At 40.6% G+C, this 19,494-nt stretch overlaps 1 protein-coding gene across 1 annotated transcript; it reads right to left on the reverse strand.

Annotated features, from left to right (window-relative positions):
- Positions 1–6,540: 6,540 nt before the first annotated feature.
- On the reverse strand, positions 6,541–9,907 carry slitrk5b (SLIT and NTRK-like family, member 5b). Its single transcript, XM_084311632.1, has 2 exons — positions 9,805–9,907; positions 6,541–9,219 (listed from the first exon to the last, which is right to left on the reverse strand). The coding sequence occupies exon 2, from the start codon at positions 9,217–9,219 to the stop codon at positions 6,565–6,567; it is 2,655 nt and encodes an 884-aa protein (XP_084167758.1). The 5' UTR covers positions 9,805–9,907; the 3' UTR covers positions 6,541–6,564.
- Positions 9,908–19,494: the final 9,587 nt, after the last annotated feature.

A 19,494-nucleotide genomic window follows, 5' to 3' on the forward strand; every position in this document is an offset into this window, starting at 1 on the left:
CAGCCATTATTGAATCAAGGTGGAGAGGGGGGAAAACTATGCAAGTTTAAAGTACTAGCATATTTTATGAGTCAATCTATATTTCAGAATGTACCACACGGTCATACTGTACATACACATGTATCTTTCCTTAGATGAAAACCTTAGAGTGGTATAAATCGCTTATTTGAATCAACCTTCTGGAATGTTAATAATTCTCTGAAATGTGTCATTTGGCATTCATGCAGCATTTCATATTCCAACCTCTAGTGTACAATGACATTTACTCCTTATGGAAGGCTCACGGCAGAACAGAAATAATATACTAAATTAATGCATATCTTTTATTCGTTAACTAACAATTGAAAAAAGAAACATGTTTTAGACACATTAACACCTCACATCTTCCACGTTGCATTGCATATTAATCCGGTGAGTGTTTTTGCTACAGAACTTTAATGGATAGAAAAAGGGACCAGGATGGGCCAATGATGTCTATCACAAATGGACACAGAGAGATAAATCACACAGTATAGGCTACTGTACTATCAGAAGTCGTATGGTCTCCCACCCAGTGCTGAGCCTCTCCTGTGAGACCGTTGCGGTTGTTGTCCTATCCTTCTCATGTCATTCTAGGGTAGCCTATACCCAGAGGGGCTTCCATAGATTTCTGACGGCCTTGTCGTGGAAACATGTGTCATCATGTGATTCCATTACCATGGTAACACGTCAACATCTCCGTGAGAACATCAAACATCCTTCCGTAGTCATTTTAAGGTGCAGCCTTTTACCAGCGGAACTACCGTTCAGGAATAGACATTTGTATTGGAAACATCATTCCATCTATTCAAGTTCTATGGTTTTTGCAATAAAAGATTATTGCACTCTATTCACAAGGCTGAAGTTACTGTATTAAAAATCACCCTTTCATAGAAAAAACAGGAGGTAAAAGTAGAAAACAATTTAAATAAGTGACACTGACAGGACTTATTTGTTGCAAAGGACATGATATTTGCTCATATGCACAGGAAAGTCACATTGCATTTCAACATGTTTGAATTAGCAGTATTCACAGACTCTAATGTGAGACAATGCACTGAAAGAATATGTACATTACATTTTGTATATCCATCCCAATTATCTTTACAGTTATCCTATAGCTGCTGTAGAAACGTCCTAAATAGATTAGCAGCATAACAAATCTCAAAAGAAATCACAAGAGTTCAAAGAAGCCCATATAGGATTTTCTCAAAATATATAACTTAAATTAATTGTGAAAAAAAACAACCACTATGGCACTATGTTCTATGACCCAAGTGAACTGCTTCCTATTGGCTGGCTTCATTATTCCCTTCCCTGCTGTTCGTGAGGGGTAATTTACCCCATTATGGACTTTTTGTTTGTTTGTTTCTGTCTCACAGGAAATGGAGCTGGAGAAGCAGTCTTTTAGTCCATTAGTAATTTTTTTTAAGTGTTTTCCCTCATACTTCTTTCCACACTGGAATGAGTTATTTCCTGCTAAATGAGAAGTACTTCGATTTAAATAGCCTATTCTGCATGACATCATGTGGCAAAAACAAGTTTGTCAATTGAATCAACTATCGATTAGTCGAAAGATTCCATATTAAGTCGACTCACTTCTTTAGTCGAGGACAGGCTTACTGACCAAATCAAAGCGCAAAGGAGCCACTGGTGTGTGTGTGTGTATGTGTGTGAGCGTGTGTGAACGTGTAGTAGTGGGAGTCACCACAATAAATCTCATAGCAATATATTCATGGGAAAACCTTACACATACTGTAGCATATTTCACTTACAAACCTATACAGCTTTATGCTCCTCTAGATTTCACATACAAACCTATACAGCTTTATGCTCCACTAGATTTCACATACAAACCTATACAGCTTTATGCTCCTCTAGATTTCACATACAAACCTATACAGCTTTATGCTCCACTAGATTTCACATACAAACCTATACAGCTTTATGCTCCTCTAGATTTCACATACAAACCTATACAGCTTTATGCTCCTCTAGATTTCACATACAAACCTATACAGCTTTATACTCCACTAGATTCCACATACAAACCTATACAGGTTTATAGTGCGCTCCTCTAGATTTCACATTTCCTCTTGATACATCTCCAAATTGAAACATCAAATGACAAGTGGAACTGACCCCAATGTCTACATCATGTTCCCCTGAAGAAACCACACAACACTGAGGTGTAATGAAGCACAGTGTGGTGTGCCATGCGAACCTGTCCTGCCAGATAGGCTACAACCCCGAATTGACATGGGGTTTCTCACCGCTTTAGGCTCTGAAGGAAACCTCAGTGGTTTTGCTATTGACCCAGAAACAGGTTCGCCTGCATTGTTTTTTGGATGAGGATGTGTCTCGTCTGCTTTGCAGCACAGAAAATCCTCTTGACATTTGACATGCATAAAGAGAACGCTAAGCAGGCATCTGAAACATTGCATTCGTATGTTGTAGCCCTCGAAAATTCACAAGCACCTTTTTGACACATTTGCACTGTTCCCCATAACCTGCGTGTGTCTGCGGCGGCCTACCACAGCGTGACAAGCCCTCCACAGATGCATTTCCCCAAACGGATACAACAACACTATTGACGGTGTCGCTGCGTGTGCAAGCAGAGCACTCCTATTCAACGCTAGACAGTGACCCCTTTTCTGTTGCCCTAGTGAGCCATACTGTACCAATACTGTGCCAACCCTGCCCCAGCCGAGCAGAGGTATACGGCTTACATAGGTGCAGTAGAAAAAACATATGACCCGACACCAACACACACAACCTAGGGATCTTTGGGAAACTCTATGTTTGGCTAGTTAACCCATCTTTCACCTCCCTAAAAAAGAGTGATGCATAAAAAAAAAAAAAAAAAAGGCAGGCTACTTTCAAGTCACGTTGCCAGTCCTTCACATACCTATATGCCAAGAGATAAGCCCAGTAATGTCAAATAATAGGATGTGGGTTTTCACTGTAATACACCATACACACAAACGGAACGAATGTAATCTTCTACAAAACACATGTGAAATTCAAAGTATATGCACGCTTACAAAATTGAACTATTCCAAAATTATGTATAAAAGTGGTGCTTCACAAGATGAACATTTACTGTATTTGTGTTAGACAGAGCTATGAATATGCATGTGTCTGTTTAAATCCAGAATAGTTTGGGGGCTGTGATTATAATATCAAATATTATATTTATGACACTTTGGAGGTTGGGGGTGAAGGGGGTTATCTACAGATTGTCTAAATACATTCCAGACCAGAATTATAGATTAGGCAAAGGAGTTAGGTGAAGAATGTTGATGACATGTTTATACTGTACCTCCATGAATACACATATATATACAAATATAACCTTTTCAAATGTTTGTAGTTAAAAGTGGTCTGTTAAAATAGACCAATGGCCAGTCAGGATGACAAAAGGTTGGCAATCAATTGGTAATGAATGTTTGGGAATTTCATCAGACAATTCCTAGACCTCTCATGTCAAATTATTTAGAACCTAGAATGATAAGAGCAGGATGGGTCAGTGACATCATTAAACCATTACAAAATGGCTTCCCCTTTCCCACTGGGAGACAAATACTGCTGGGAGAAGAAGTGTTGTCTCCCCAGTGCTGTACTTCTTCCATGAGAAGGCTGGGGCTGTGTGTGTACCAGCCGCGTGTAGCTTATTGCCAGCGGAAGAGTGCAAGAATGCTTCCGCATTCGTCAGATGGTAAGTTAGAGTGTTGTGTTCAGTCAGACAGTAGACAAGTAGAGGTTGAGTACTTTATTATCTAAACATGGTAAGTTAGAGTGAACACAACACTCTAACTTACCATGTTTAGATAATAAAGTACTCAACCTCTACTTGTCTACTGTCTGACTGAACACAACACTCTAACTTACCATCTTTAGATAATGAAGTACTCAACCTCTACTGTATTTAACTATGAGTGAACACAACACTCTAACTTACCATCTTTAGATAATGAAGTACTCAACCTCTACTGTATTTAACTATGAGTGAACACAGCACTCTAACTTACCATGTTTAGATAAGTACAGTTGACAGCTGCGTTAACGTTACAATGTGTTCACTCATAGTTAAAGACAGCCGAGGTTGAGTAGTTTCTTCTGATATCACTTTCAAACTCCAAGTGATTTAGATCCAAAACATTTTCTAACACAGATTCATAATGGTTCTTCAGTGCAAGGGTTCAATTTACAATCAATAATCCATTGTAGGAAAATCCAGAACACTGTTTAGTCTGTGACGACGCGTCGCGATAATATACATGTATATTCCATAGTAAAGTACAGTTGACAGCTGCGTTAACGTTACAATGCGTTGTGTTCACTCATAGATAAAGACAGGTTGAGTAGTTTCTTCTGATATCACTTTCAAACTCCAAGTGATTCGTTGCAATGTACGCGGAAATGCTGCGTTGTGTTGCAATGTACTACATGCATTTGTCTGAGCGGGGCGAAAGGAAATGCGCATTACCGTACTGGCGTGCAGTGACGAATGCGGAAGCATTCTTGCACTCTTCCGCTGGCAATAAGCTACACGCGTACCAGCCAGACACACAGGTGAGAAGGCTGGGGCTGTGTGTGTGTACCAGCCAGCCACACAGATGTACAGTAACTGCTCTTTCGCTGTTGCAATGTATCTCTGGCCTTGTGGCCAATATCTATTCTTTCCATAGAACTGGCATGCCCAATCGATATTCTCTCCTAAGAACTGTGACCAAATTAATTGTTTCCATCGCAGTATAAACATGGGATCCATACTGCTTGATATCAGGAGAAAGCTTTATGTAACTCCTGTCAATGTATAACTCTGCTCTCGACCACATGTCTGGCTATATATATGTATATAGTGCAACAACAACAACAACCTATTAAAAACCCTGTTTCTATGTGATACTTTCATGTGTACAATAATCAAACCTATGGCTATATGCATGTTTGTACATTTAAGAAAGTGACATCATTTGGTTGGCCTATCATGGTCAATAGTGCATTTCTGTGCAACATAAAAAAGTTAACAGATTAAGAATGCTATTGTATTCATATATAATTTGTATAAAAAATAAGCAATCCTTTAAAATATGCAATGTATAGGCAAGGGGCCTACGGATTATCATTCTATGATTTATGTTTCTTCAAAAACAAACACACTGCACCCCCAGTTGAATAACTAATTTCAGACACAAGTGCAACAAACATAACATAATCTGCAGGGTAGCTGCTTTAGTTGCAGGATGAAATAAAGCTGTGAGGAAATACCACTGAATTCCAGCCTTCAGGTTATGCAGATGCCGTTGCACAGTTCAGTTTGTGTTAGTAAACATAATCTCTTGTTTCCTCTCTCCTGTAGCAGTAAACAAGAGCATAGAGTTTGTACACCCTTGTGTGTGATATCACAGTGGGATTTTATTTGTGAACTCCAGCCACTGCTTTCCGTATTACAGAGCTGTTACGAGGGCAAAGTTACCCCAGCTAAACAAGCTTGGCCCCATCTGTCAGAGGATCATCAACTTCCTGATTGACAGGTAACTTCTGTTCAAATGAGTATTGTCTATAACAACCAAGTGTTAGTGCATCATCTGGGCTTGTTGTTCACCCATAGCAAACAAATCTAGAGCAACTGCAGTACTATTCCATCATATCATGATGAGTGTGTCTAAATGCCTGCAAGATACATTTTTAAGCCACAACAGGTGCCACAGGGAGATGCTGGACACAGGTCTAAGAGTGAAACCCTGGATCCAGCAGCAAAAGTAGCCTACTCCCACCTCCCGCTGTTACCAATCATTCTTGTGTAAACATTGATAGTCCATTGAGAACTGGGAAAGATGGAGAGGGTGACTGCGAGGGGGGCGGGGGTAATTTTGGAGGACGATGAGAATATCTTCCTGGCACAGAATTTACAGCACTACCATTACAATACTGCTTATATTTAGGTGAATGTGTTAGCTGAGTACGACATCACCGATCAGTCGGGGTTCTCTGGTTTTCTCGCTTTGGGAGAGAGTTGTTTACATTTCCAAGAGCTTTGAAATAACACAAGGTAACTTCCTGAAACTGAGCGGTATTTCCCCCCCCCCCCCCCCCCCCCCTGTAAAGTAAATAATTTTATATTATAGTGTATTCTAACAGGATCATGATTAAATCATGACATGGTATGGTTATGCACCGTTACTTCATCTAATCTAATGAATGATAACCACATTAATTCAAATGTCTCTCAAAATTAGATCTATTATTTACTCTCAAAATTTGATATATTTACATGATCAAGCAATTCGATGAACAGCGATTGGATTATTTATCTTGTGATTTTTGTGTAAATATTGGGGAAAGATATGATATCAGCAATTATTCAAGGTGATTATCATGAAATAATTGTCTTACATATCGCCCAGCCCTAGAGTATGATTCTAAAATAGTCCGGTCTCCCATTTTTTCTTTAAAACACAATCTCCTTTATTACGCAGTGTAGGGGGAAAAAAAGAAAAAAAGGATCTGCCATGACCTTCTATTATGGGACAAAGTCACTCAAAACTGTGTGAAAGTTGTACGCTTCTCAAGAACTTCAAGATAATCTGGATCAATGTGGAGCTTGGCTTTCAATTCCCAGTACTCACTCCTGTTTGGCTCAACGTACACAGTACTTGGTGCAGTGCAATACAGTATAGTCTGCTGAATTCTCTCTGGCTGAACATACTGACGTCTCACATCAAAGTCAGAGGCGTACTGGCTAGAGGAGTGTGCTGTATGCCTGCATGGTAAAGTATTGCCGTAGGGTGACTGCTTGTCCGGTTCTAACACATCTCTGTAGTAAAACTGATCGTCCCGCAAAGGGGGCGGGGGCTTGGTGAGTGGCTCTGTTGTAGGAACACTGTATTCAGAGCTTATTGCATTACTGGCTGCCTCTTCGTCAGAGTTACTCAGGAAGGCTCCGTTCAACTCGTCAAAATCCCTATATCCATCCACTGATGTGCTCTCTGTCGTCGGGGCATAGGCAGTGCCTTTGCACATGGTTTCCGCAGGCGGTGGGATGTACTCGTACACGTGTCCGGCGGATGTTTTGACTTTTGGAATGGCTCCTTTCTTGTACAGGCCGTATTCCATGTTCAGTGAGCTGATGCAGGCGTTCACAGAGTTATTGTGGTCATTCTGACTCTTATGGCGTCTCTTTTTCACGGCCACGAACAACCCGGCCGCCACGAACACAGACACGATGAACATGAGGAGCAGGGCTAGAATCATCACTGATAGAGGAACAGGGCCGTATTGTGAGTCGGAATCCAGGGATGTTTCTATGGTGATAGTGCTGCCAGGAAATGATTCTTCAGAGGGAGGGATTATGGAGGCTAGTATATCAGAGTTATTAGGACAGAAGTTAGAAGTCTTAATGTATCTCATATCCTCCCCAGACAGCTTCTTAGGCGAGGCACAGATGACATTGTTTACCACTGTGCCGGTGCTAAGCTGCTCCAGCCACATCTTCAGCTCCAGGATGGCACAGGAGCAATCCCATGGGTTCTCAAACAAATCCACTTGCACTAGAGTTGTAAGCCGATCTAGCACGCCACTAACGGGAAGATAGCGGAGGTGGTTATTACGGAGATTCAGTCTGGCCAGTGTCACTCCATTAAATATCCCCCCCGGTAGGGTTTTTAAGAGGTTATTGTTCAGGAAAAGCAGCTGCAGATTGGGCACATACTGGAAGGTGTCAGATGCAATCTCTTTAATGATGTTGTACTCTAAATATAAGAACTGTAGGCTCTCCAATCCATAAAATAGATCGACTGTGAGGCGGTCAATCAAATTCCCATTCAGGTACAGCCTTCGTAAATGTGTCAAATCTCCAAAGGCTCTGTCGTGTATGTGAGCTATCCTATTGTTACCGAGATGAAGCAAATCTAATCCAGTCGCCTCAATAAAATCTGATCTACGAACCACAGGGATATAGTTCCCCGTGAGGTACATCTTCTTGGGATTGTAGGGTTTGGGATTTAAGTCTGAGATGCGCTCGATCTTTCGCTCCTGGCAATTGACATTCAGGCCAAGGTCTGAAATCTGAAGATTGCACGTGCAGGCGGTGGGGCAATCCAAAGGCACAGGGGATTTGGTCTGATATGAAATAATCTGTCCGTAATTCTGTGGTTTATTAGACTGGATGCGAGATGTGGGCTTGGACTTTAATTTGCCTGACTGGCGGGGTCCCTTGGTTGGCCTTGACGAAGACCGCGCGATGCCAGACGAGGTGAAGCCAGCCGTGGCGAGAGCCGGTGTCGTCCTGCGGTACGCATCGGTGCTCAGATGCGGTTGGGGTTGCATGTCGTACTCGGCTATGGCTCTCCTGGGGCACAGCTCCTGTTTGGAAACCTCGTCCAGGTCTCTCCCATGGAGCCGGAAAGGGAACTCACAGACCACGTCGCCCACCAACGCGGTGTAGGATATGCTCTCCAGCCAAGCCTTCAGGGCAATCAGCTCGCAGGAGCAGTTCCACGGGTTCTCCTCCAGTTGTAGCTCCACGACGCCGCCCATGTGCTCCAGCAGCCCAGAGTAGGGGAGCGTCTTCAGCTGATTCCCTCTTAAATCCAGGTGAGTCAACGGGACATTCTGGAAGATGTTCGTCGGCAGAGCAGAAATCAAGTTGTCATTCAGAATCAGGACCTCCAGGTGGCGCAGCTTGCCGAAGGCATTCGGCTCCATGTGGGAGATGTAATTATAGTCGAGCTGAAGATATTCCAGGCTTTCGAGGCCAAAGAAGAACTCTTCCTTCAAGGCATCAATTTTGTTATTGTTGAGATGTAATCGTTTTAATCCCTGAAGTCCGTTAAAAGCACCCGACTCCACTTCAGATATATCGTTATTGCCCAGATGTAATATTGTAAGTCCGTTGTACTCAACAAAATCATTAGCGGACAGCTTTTTCAGAAGATTCCCAGTTAGCAGGAGGTGATACATTGGGAAAAAGACAGGGCTTACGTCAGCGATACTTACAACGCCTCTGTTTTCACAGCTCACAGTCAGTATTCCCTCTCTCTCCTCACAGGCACACAGTCTCTGGCATATCTCTCCATGGTTGTCGGACATCTCAACAGTGCACAGGCATGTGGCACCTAATAAGATGACCGTTATCCAAAGATGCATCTTCCTGTATTGATGGCTCAAACTCACTGCGTTGGTATCCAATATCATCTGGAAACAAACAAAAGACATGCAGATGAGAGAGAAGAGACTCGTAAAGACAGAAACTTAATCAGTGTGAGTCTGGCATGGGCCCCTTAATTATGAGCCCTTAAATGAGCTGTAGCTACTGTAAGAGTAAATTCTTGATTAATTGAAAATGGACCCTTATGTAAACAAGACGATGGTCTTTTTCTGGTCTTCATCCTCTTAGCAGTTGTTTGTATTGAGCTGTACTCTATTGTACCCATTCTGCAATCAAAGCCTCATTTGCAGTTGCCCAAAGGTAACTTCCAAGCTGCTGGCCTGAGCAAACAGAACGAGGAGCAGGATAACAAAAACAACTCCAGTAGACAGGCTATCAAGGTCAACCCGAGTGATCTTATAATCATAAAATAGCCTAGTGATCCATACAGATTCACAGTCAAAGAAAAAAAACAAGTCACAACACATTTACCGTTTAAATAGATCTAATCAAAATCAAAACTAATGAACCGATATCCTCCTATAAACTCCTCGACAAAACATGTTTTGCATAGTTTCACATGCATCATTCACACGCAGCTGCATTATTTATATCTCCATGGAGATACTTACCTCACGCGCCACACACTGATGAAGATTCTCTCAATGTGGCTTTCCTTTCCATCCTTCAGAGGTTTTTGAAATATATATTCAACGCGAGCAGGTTCGCCGTCACTAATGCGGGAGAAAATAACTGCTGATCAACCATAACTGCCAAATGCTTTTCTTTAAACACGCTGTGCCGGAGGAGACACACAGCTATGCCTGGTAACAAAGTTGCTTATTCTGTATCGTATCTCTCTCTCTCTCTCACTCTCTCTCTGCCTCGCTCTCTTCTTTCGGTAGCGCGCAAACACCCACAGGCACACGCGCGCACGCATACGCACGTGACGCACACATACTCCATCCACTCTCTCTCGCGCTCTCTCTCTCGCGCTCTCTCTCTCTCTCTCTCTCTCTCTCTCTCTCTCTCGCTCTGGCTCTCTCGCTATCTCTCTCTCTCTCGCGCTCTCTCTCTCTCTCTCTCTCGCGCTCTCTCTCTCTCTCTCTCTCTCTAGCTCTCTCTCTCTCTCTCTCTCTCTCTCTCTCTCTCTCTCTAGCTCTCTCTCTCTCTCACACACACACGGTCGTAAATCGGGAGAATGTCAAGTCATTTCATGCAAAACATGTGCTTATTGGAGCATCCTACCCGCATAGCCTACATCCCAAATATGATGAGCTACCGGGCCGAACGGATAGCAAATTGCTGTCCAAAAGATCAATAATTAATTGAACATAACGCGTTCCGTGTCCTCGGAAGGATAACCGTTTTACTTTTACCATCGCTCCGGAAAACCCCCCTGAACGGAATGGCAGAGTTTTTTTTGTGCACTTAGCTAATAACTGGGGTAATTTATACTGGATTTGGGGGGGGGGGTGATGTTGTCGCCTTGCCTTGCCTTGCCTTGCCTTGCCTTGCCTTGCCTTGCCTTGCCTTGCCTTGCCTCATAAACATTATTATGAAGGGAAAAAAAGTCCCACCTGCCAAAAACCGGAGAGACACTATCCAACACATGACAGTGAAACATGTTCACTTACAACATTTCCTGCTGCTATTTTTGGCCAATTTACCTCGACAAAAGTTGACCCAGTGACAGTGTGGTGCATACATGTACATAACCTGCAAGCCATTTGGTGGATATCAAACCACAGACTTCCTCTATCTAACAATCTTGCTTTCTTGTGTGGTCCTTTTGTTATTTAATTATTGATTCACAACACTGTCAACATTCTGGTGCGGTGACAGAAGCCCTACCTATTGCACATGGTTTATGCCCCCCGACGTGACAGTAATCCCTTAAGTGAACTGTCGACTGTATTTCCTCTCCATATTTTAACATTTGGGAAAAAGGAATTACCCTATAATACACTCTATTCAGAAGTGCCTTAATAATCACATCATCCATTTTAGCGTGAATGGAATGCACAATTTCACCCTTGCCGTCATCATGCTATGTGTATTGAGAGAGATGTGCATTGAGGTCTATGGAATGTGACGGTTAGGCTTCAGCCAAATACATAGGCTGTATTGAGATGGGTCCAGCCTCTGGCCCACGCCTGTCTATCAAATTGTATTCTTCACCCGGATCAGATGTGGCCAAGCAATCATACCCCCTGTGGCTGAATGTCTTCATACAGTCAGGGTTGGGAGGGATCCTTTATCAATGTATTGTGTTACAATTATAAATTACCTGTTGAAAAATGTATCCCCTCACTCTGGGTATCACAATATTGAATTCATATTAATAGTAATGTAATTTGGTTACTTTCAGTTACTTTTGGATTATCTCAATGCCAAATGTGAAAAAAGACTAAAGAAAAGATGTCAATAACATGACTTTTACTTTAAGTGCAACTGCTTCTTTGAATTAGACGTGGAGTCAGGAACGCACTGGGACTAAACAAATGACCCTGGACCTTTTGACGCCTCACCCAGACCGGCCAACCACAACCAGCCTGCATTTCTGAAAGAGCCACATTACACTCTCTATTCCTCATCAAACCAACACCAGGTTACTAATAGGCGATTTACTTGATTGATTGATTGATTGATTGATTGAAAACTTTATTAACAGATTGCAGAATGGGTACAGTACAGTACAGCTCAATACATACAATTGTTAAGGGGATGCAGACCAGAGAAAGACTTTCGTCTTGTTTACATCAGGGTCCCCCATTTTCAATTCATCGTAACATATATGACATACATGACATACAGATAGACAGTACTGCTACATCTATACATTTATGACATACCAGATTTGCAAATACAGTACTGTTTGTGATACAAAAAGAGTACAGAAAAAAAAGTATATACATTTGATGTAGAGACTGTACATTGGATTGGGTAGGTGGGGGGGGGGGACTGTACATTGGAGGTGGTTGGGTGGGTGGGGGGTGGGTAGGAGTGGGGGGGGGAGGTTGGGTAGGGGGGTGGGTGGGGGACACTGTACAACTGTACAAACAAAACTGTACATTGGAATATTGACAAGACCATACTCTGTAATTTACTGTACATTGGAGGGGGTTGTGTTAGGACATTTACAGGGGCCAGTTTCGAATTGCAGTCTCCCGTAGGTGTTTTTTGAGAGTGTTTTTGAAAGTGGGTAGTGATTCACATTCCTTTACAGCTTTGGGTAGGGCATTCCACATTGATGTGGCATAATTGCGAAACGTGTTTAGTCCCTTGTTTGAGCCGAATCTGGGTTTTACATGATTTGTGGAGCTCCCTCTGGTGTTGTGATCGTGGTATTCACTGACCTTTGGGAAGTATTTTGACATGTACATAACATGGGTACCTTGGTCGTGTAGTGTATCTTGTAGACCAGGCCCATTGCAAGTTGCTGTACTCTGTCGTCTACTCTAAGCCATCCTAGGTTGTCAAAGTGGGCAGGGGTGAGGTGGGTTCTAGGAGTAAGGTCAAGCAGTAGTCTGACCAGTTTGTTTTGAGATGTTTGTAATTTTGTTTTTAGCGCCTTTGAGGTGCTTTGGTACCATGAGGTGCAAGCATAGTCGTAGTACCCTTGAATGAGTGCTCCTGCCAGAGTCTTCAGGGTATTCTTGTTTACCAGTGAGGAGATCCGGTACAAGAATCGAGTTCGTTGGTTGGCTTTTTTTATTACATTGGATGCCATTTTGTCACAGGAAAGATTTGCCTCTAGGATGGAACCCAGGTAGGTACTAACAATGAAAATATATGACCATATAATCCTACTGTGTGCTATACCAGTAGGCTACTGAAATGTATTACCAACATTACCATGGCAACATTAACTATTAATACACATGGCAAAATCACAAGCAGTGTATTATTGTCACTAATGGATTCCATTGGACATTCAAGTGTGCCTGTAGTAGCCTATAGGCAGCCCATCAGCACAAAGTCCATTTATATAGTAAAGTCCAAAACAACTGTAGTAGCCTAAAATCTATAACCATAAAAATAGAATAATGTAGTAGTAGTAGTAGTAGTAGTAGTAGTAGTAGTAGTAGTAGTAGTAGTAGTAGTAGTAGTAGGCTACAGAGTCTGATCACCACAGCTTTAGATTCTCTCTCCCCCAGGTAGACGAACAGGAGGGAGAGACAGAGAGAGAGGAGGTGCGCGCACACACACACATTACATTTACATTTAGTCATTTAGCTGACGCTTTTATCCGAAGCGACTTACAAGTACACGCAGTCACGCACGCACGCGCACACGCACACACACACATTATTTCTCCTCCTTCAAGAAAGTTGGTCACAAAGCCACGTTACTGGACGTCAGGTGTTTTCACAAAGCAGACGAATGACAAAACGAACCCCCATGTAAAAAAGATTGTATCTAATGATCTAATTATGTCTATTATTTTCTTCTGTCACTGTATCGGAATACACAGAATTTGTTTTTGTATCCTGATTACGTAATTCCCATTACTGTATTCCATTAGTCGTCCCCCCGCTACACACACACAGGCCCACATAGACACTATATACAGTACATATATACACATACATTATATACAGTACATGCATAAAACATACATACATACACATACATACATATATACATACATACATACATGCATGCATGCATGCATGCATACATACATACATACATACATACATACATACATACATACATACATACATGCATGCATGCATGCATGCATGCATGCATGCATGCATACATACATACATACATACATACATACATACATACATACATGCATGCATGCATGCATGCATGCATGCATACATACATACATACATACATACATACATACATACATACATACATACATACATACATGCATGCATACATGCATACATACATACATACATACATACATACATACATACATACATACATAAATGCATACATACATACATACATACATACATACATACATACATACATACATACATACATACATGCATACATACATACATACATACATACACACACACATACATACATACATACATGCATACATACATACATACATAAATGCATACATGCATACATGCATACATGCATACATACATACATACATACATACATACATACATACATACATACATACATACATACATACATACATACATACATACATACATACATACATACATAAATGCATACATGCATACATGCATACATACATGCATACATACATACATACATACATACATACATACATACATACATACATACATACATGCATACATACATACATACATACATGCATACATGCATACATACATACATACATACATACATACATGCATGCATACATGCATACATACATGCATACATACATACATGCATACATGCATACATGCATACATACATACATACATACATACATACATACATACATGCATACATACATACATACATACATACATACATACATAAATGCATACACAGATATAGAAACAGGAAGCTCCTTGAACACAACACAATGTTTATTAACGCTATAGTTGTGCACAGGATTAAACAGACACTAAGAAGCCAGGAGCACAGATGGCTGTAGATGTACATGCAGTTCAGTTGTACAGTAGCAACGCGACTCGAACTAGCGTTCTTCCTCAGGCACAATTCATTCAACCTTCGTTTAATTCTCGGGAATACATTGAGGGTAGCCCTCATTTTCAGCGATGCTGAGATTACATTAGGCAGCAATTAACAAAACAAGAAAAAAGATATACAGACAAAACACAGATAGAATCACAGGGGGGTTGTGATCATTGTTTTTAATTGCCCATTGAAGTGGAATACATGGAAGTGTATTATATGGAAGTGAATTTGTCATAAACTCATTGAAATGTGTCCATAGCAATCAACACATAAAGTGGCTGTTTGATTCTGGGCACAACTACATACATACATGCATACATACATACATACATACATACATACATACATACATACATACATACATACATACATACATACATACATACATACATACATACATACATACATACATACATATTTTTATTTTTTTTATTTGATTTGATTTGATTTGAAATCTTTATTTCGAACATGCAATGAATACAAACAAACAATAACAAAAGCAAAACAACTCAATCTACATGTTCGAAAAGGAGTAGGAAGAAGTATACACTTATTTAATCCTACCCCTTTTCCACTACTCAAATGAGTAGACTATTTTAAAACATAAAAAAGAAAAGAAAAAAAAAATATATATATATATATGCAAAACAAAAAACAAAAACTATATATGTAAAACATGAAAGAAATAAAATAGAAAACAAAATAAAAATGTAAACACCCGTGAATATCAAGTCCCTTCCTCATCCCTGTACCTTGTGAACATAATTTCCTTATACATCAGTTTGAATTGTCTCATGTTTGGACATTGCTTTAGCACCACATTTAGACTGTTCCACAGTTTCACTCCACATATCGAGATGCAGTGTTTTCTCATGGTAGTGCGTACGTTTAGCACGTTTAAATTGTGTTCTCCCCTCAGATTATAACCCCCCTCCCTATCAAAGAACAATTCTTGAATGTTTCTTGGAAGTGCATGACTTTTTGCTTTATACATTAATTGTGCCGTTTTAAATTCCACAAGATCATTTAACTTCAATGTCTTTGACTCCAAAAACAATATGTTAGTGTGATCACGATAACCTGCAATGTGAACTATCCTTATGGCCCTTTTTTGGAGTATAAAAAGTGGTTGTAGTGTAGACTTATAATTGTTTCCCCAGACTTCAGCACAGTCATTTGAATATGGTAAAACTAGTGAACAGTCGAGAATGTAGAGTGATTTTCTATCCAGAATGTGCTTTACTTTACTCATGACTGAAATGCTTTGTGAGAGTTTAGATTGGACATGTTTTATGTGAGGTTTCCAACAGATTTGATGGTCTATTATTACACCTAGGAATTTATTTTCATAAACTCTTTCAATAATCACATCATTTATTTTAACTTGTACGTGAGTATCCAATCTACAGTTTCCAAACAACATAATTTTAGTTTTGCTCAAGTTCAATGATAATTCGTTTCTATCAAACCATTCCTTCAATTTATTCATTTCAGATGTGATGACCTCTAAAAGCTGCTGGACATTCTCACCAGAAAAAAAAAGATGAGTGTCATCCGCAAATAAAATACATTTAAATATATTGGATACTTTACATATCTCGTTACATTTACATTTACATTTAGTCATTTAGCTGACGCTTTTATCCAAAGCGACTTACAAGTTCTGTGCGACAAGACAGCAAGAAGGGTATAACTCTATCAGCTGAGTAACAATGTTCATCAAAGTGTTGCGTGTTACAGTGTAGGTTAGTTTATTAGGACAAGTGCATGACAGTAAGGTTAGTTGGGGTTAGATTTTTTTTTTTTTTTTTTTATCATTTCAGATAATGGTTGAAGAAGTGAGTCTTTAGTCGATGGCGAAAGATTGGACGGGATTCGGCTGTCCTAACTGGGATGGGTAGTTCATTCCACCATTGTGGGGCGAGGACTGAGAATAGGCGGCTTCTCTTTGATGACCCTCCGGGAGCTTGGATAGGAGTAGATCTGAGGCGGCCAGAAGATGCAGAGCGTAGGGGTCTTGAGGGTGTGTAGTTAGAGACCATTGACCGGAGGTAGGCGGGAGCGGTTCCCTTTGCCGCACGGTATGCTAGGTTGAGGGCCTTGAAGCGGATACGTGCAGCAATGGGGAGCCAGTGCAGGTCCCTAAGAAGTGGGGTGACATGGGCCGACTTCGGTAGGTTTGAGATCAGGCGGGCCGCTGCGTTTTGAATGAGTTGAAGAGGCTTGGTGGCAGTGGCCGGGAGGCCAGCTAGCAGTGCGTTGCAGTAGTCGAGGCGGGAGATGACTGTTGATTGGACGAGGAGTTGGGTGGCTTCTTTTGTCAGGAATGGGCGTATCCTTCTGACGTTGCTCAGGAGGAATCTGCAGGTTCTGGTTGTCGCTGTGATGTGAGCAGAGAAGTTCAACTGGTCGTCGAGGACAACACCAAGGTTCTTGGCGGTCGGGGACGCGGTCACAGCTGCATTCTCGACTGTGATGGAGAGGTCGGTCAGGGGGGAGGATTTGGCCGGCAGGTGGAGCAATTCTGTTTTGCTTAGGTTCAGTTTGAGGTGGTTGGTCGTCATCCAGGCGGAGATGTCGGACAGACAGGCCGAGATCCGCTCAGAGACGTGGATATCTGAGGGAGGGAAGGAGAGGAAGAGTTGAGTATCATCGGCATAACAATGATATGAGAAGCCATGAGACGTGATAATGTTACCCAGTGATTTAGTGTAGAGGGAGAAGAGAAGGGGTCCTAGGACCGAGCCCTGGGGGACACCCGTCCGGAGGGGGCGGGTGGCCGACAGAGTCCCTCTCCATGACACTTGGTAGGAGCGGTCATTGAGGTATGATGTTAATGTACAAGATGAACAGTTTTGGACCCAACACTGACCCCTGGGGGACACCACAAGCAATGTCCAAACATTCAGATTTATAATCTCTCATTGTCACAAATTGTTGTCTTTTATTTAGATAGCTTTTCTCACCCAGTCCAATACTACCCCCCTGATCCCATATCTCTCCAATTTCCTGATTAATATATCATGATTAATAGTATCAAATGCTTTTTTTAGGTCAATGAATACTCCAGCTACATGTTTTTTTTTATCTATGGAATTTGTGATTTTTTCAATGAGTTCTATTAACGCTAGTGATGTTGACCGGTGTGTTCTGAATCCATACTGGCTATCGGTGAGTAAATTATGTTTATCAATGAATTTATCTAATCTGTTGTTGAAGAGTTTTTCTAATATTTTTGAAAACTGAGGAAGTAGAGAAACAGGCCTATAATTTGTGAAGTGGTGTTTATCTCCAGTCTTGAACAGAGGTATGACTTTTGCTATTTTCATTTTATTCGGAAATCGACCAGTTTTGAATGATAAATTGCAGATGTGTGTGAGTGGTTTTGAAATCCCACTAATGACATTTTTTACTATTTTCATATCTATTTCATTACTGTCTGTAGATGTCTTGTTTTTACATTTATTAGTAGTTTCTATAATTTCATTTTCATCTACCGCTTCCAGAAACATTGAACTAGGATTTCTTTCAATATAATTGTCTTTTATGTCTTCAGGAGTCACTGGATATTTTTCCCGCTAATTCTGGTCCAATATTTACAAAAAATGTATTAAAGTTGTTAACCACATCATCCATATTGCTAATAGTTTGATCATTTTCCATAAAATACTGAGGATAGTTTATTTGTCTTGATCCATTCCTGATAATACCATTTAATATCTTCCAAACACCTTTAATATTATATTTGTTGTTATCTAATATTCTACTATAATGATCCTTCTTACATATTCTCATAATATTAGTCAACTTATTTTTATATTTCTTATATTTATTTTCTGCCTTTTTAGTTCTATGTTTTATAAATTCTCTATATAGTGTATTTTTCTTTTTACATGCATTCTGTAATCCCCTTGTGATCCATGGGCTGTCTGAGTGTTTATGTTTACTGCTATATTCTTTTATTGGACAATGTTTGTGATATAATAAGTTAAATATAGATAAGAATGTTTCATATGCTTTATCAGTGTCTTCCTCTTTATATACTATCTCCCAATTTTGTAGTAGCAAATCATTTTTGAAAGCGTTCATTGATTCTTCAGTCCTTACTCGTTTAAATTGTAGTTTATTGTCCTGCTTGAGTTAGTAATCCACTCACTGTATTGTTTTCTATAATTGTAACTGAGGGGTACAATTCCCTGACTGTATTGTTAGATATGATACTTACTACCACTACCTCTTGTACTTTAGACTCTGGCCACCCAGTACTAGGCATAAATAATTATGGTAAACACTCCCACGTAGATGAAACGATCCAACACAAATGTACCAAGTCGAAAGTCTGCGTTTAATAATAATTAATACATAGCAAAAGGTAAGTAGAGCAATCACTTAATTACATTTATGATTTGAAATAGGATGCACTTTTATGGCAAATGAGTATTCGTTGGTATATCAATAGAGAACGTCCAATCTCTGGTGGCGCAGGCGGTAAATATACAACCTGGAATATTTAAGGAATAATAGCAATGATACTTTAATGATTATAGAACTGGATACACTAGGGGGGAATTCCGGTCGCTTGTAAGACAACTGGAGAAGGGGGGGGGGGGTAGAGTCTGGCTGTATCCGTCTGGCCGAGGGTATCCTGGGAGAACCCACGGTTG

This window comes from Notolepis coatsorum (assembly GCF_963971535.1).
Source record: "Notolepis coatsorum genome assembly, chromosome: 3".
NCBI lineage: Eukaryota > Metazoa > Chordata > Actinopteri > Aulopiformes > Paralepididae > Notolepis > Notolepis coatsorum.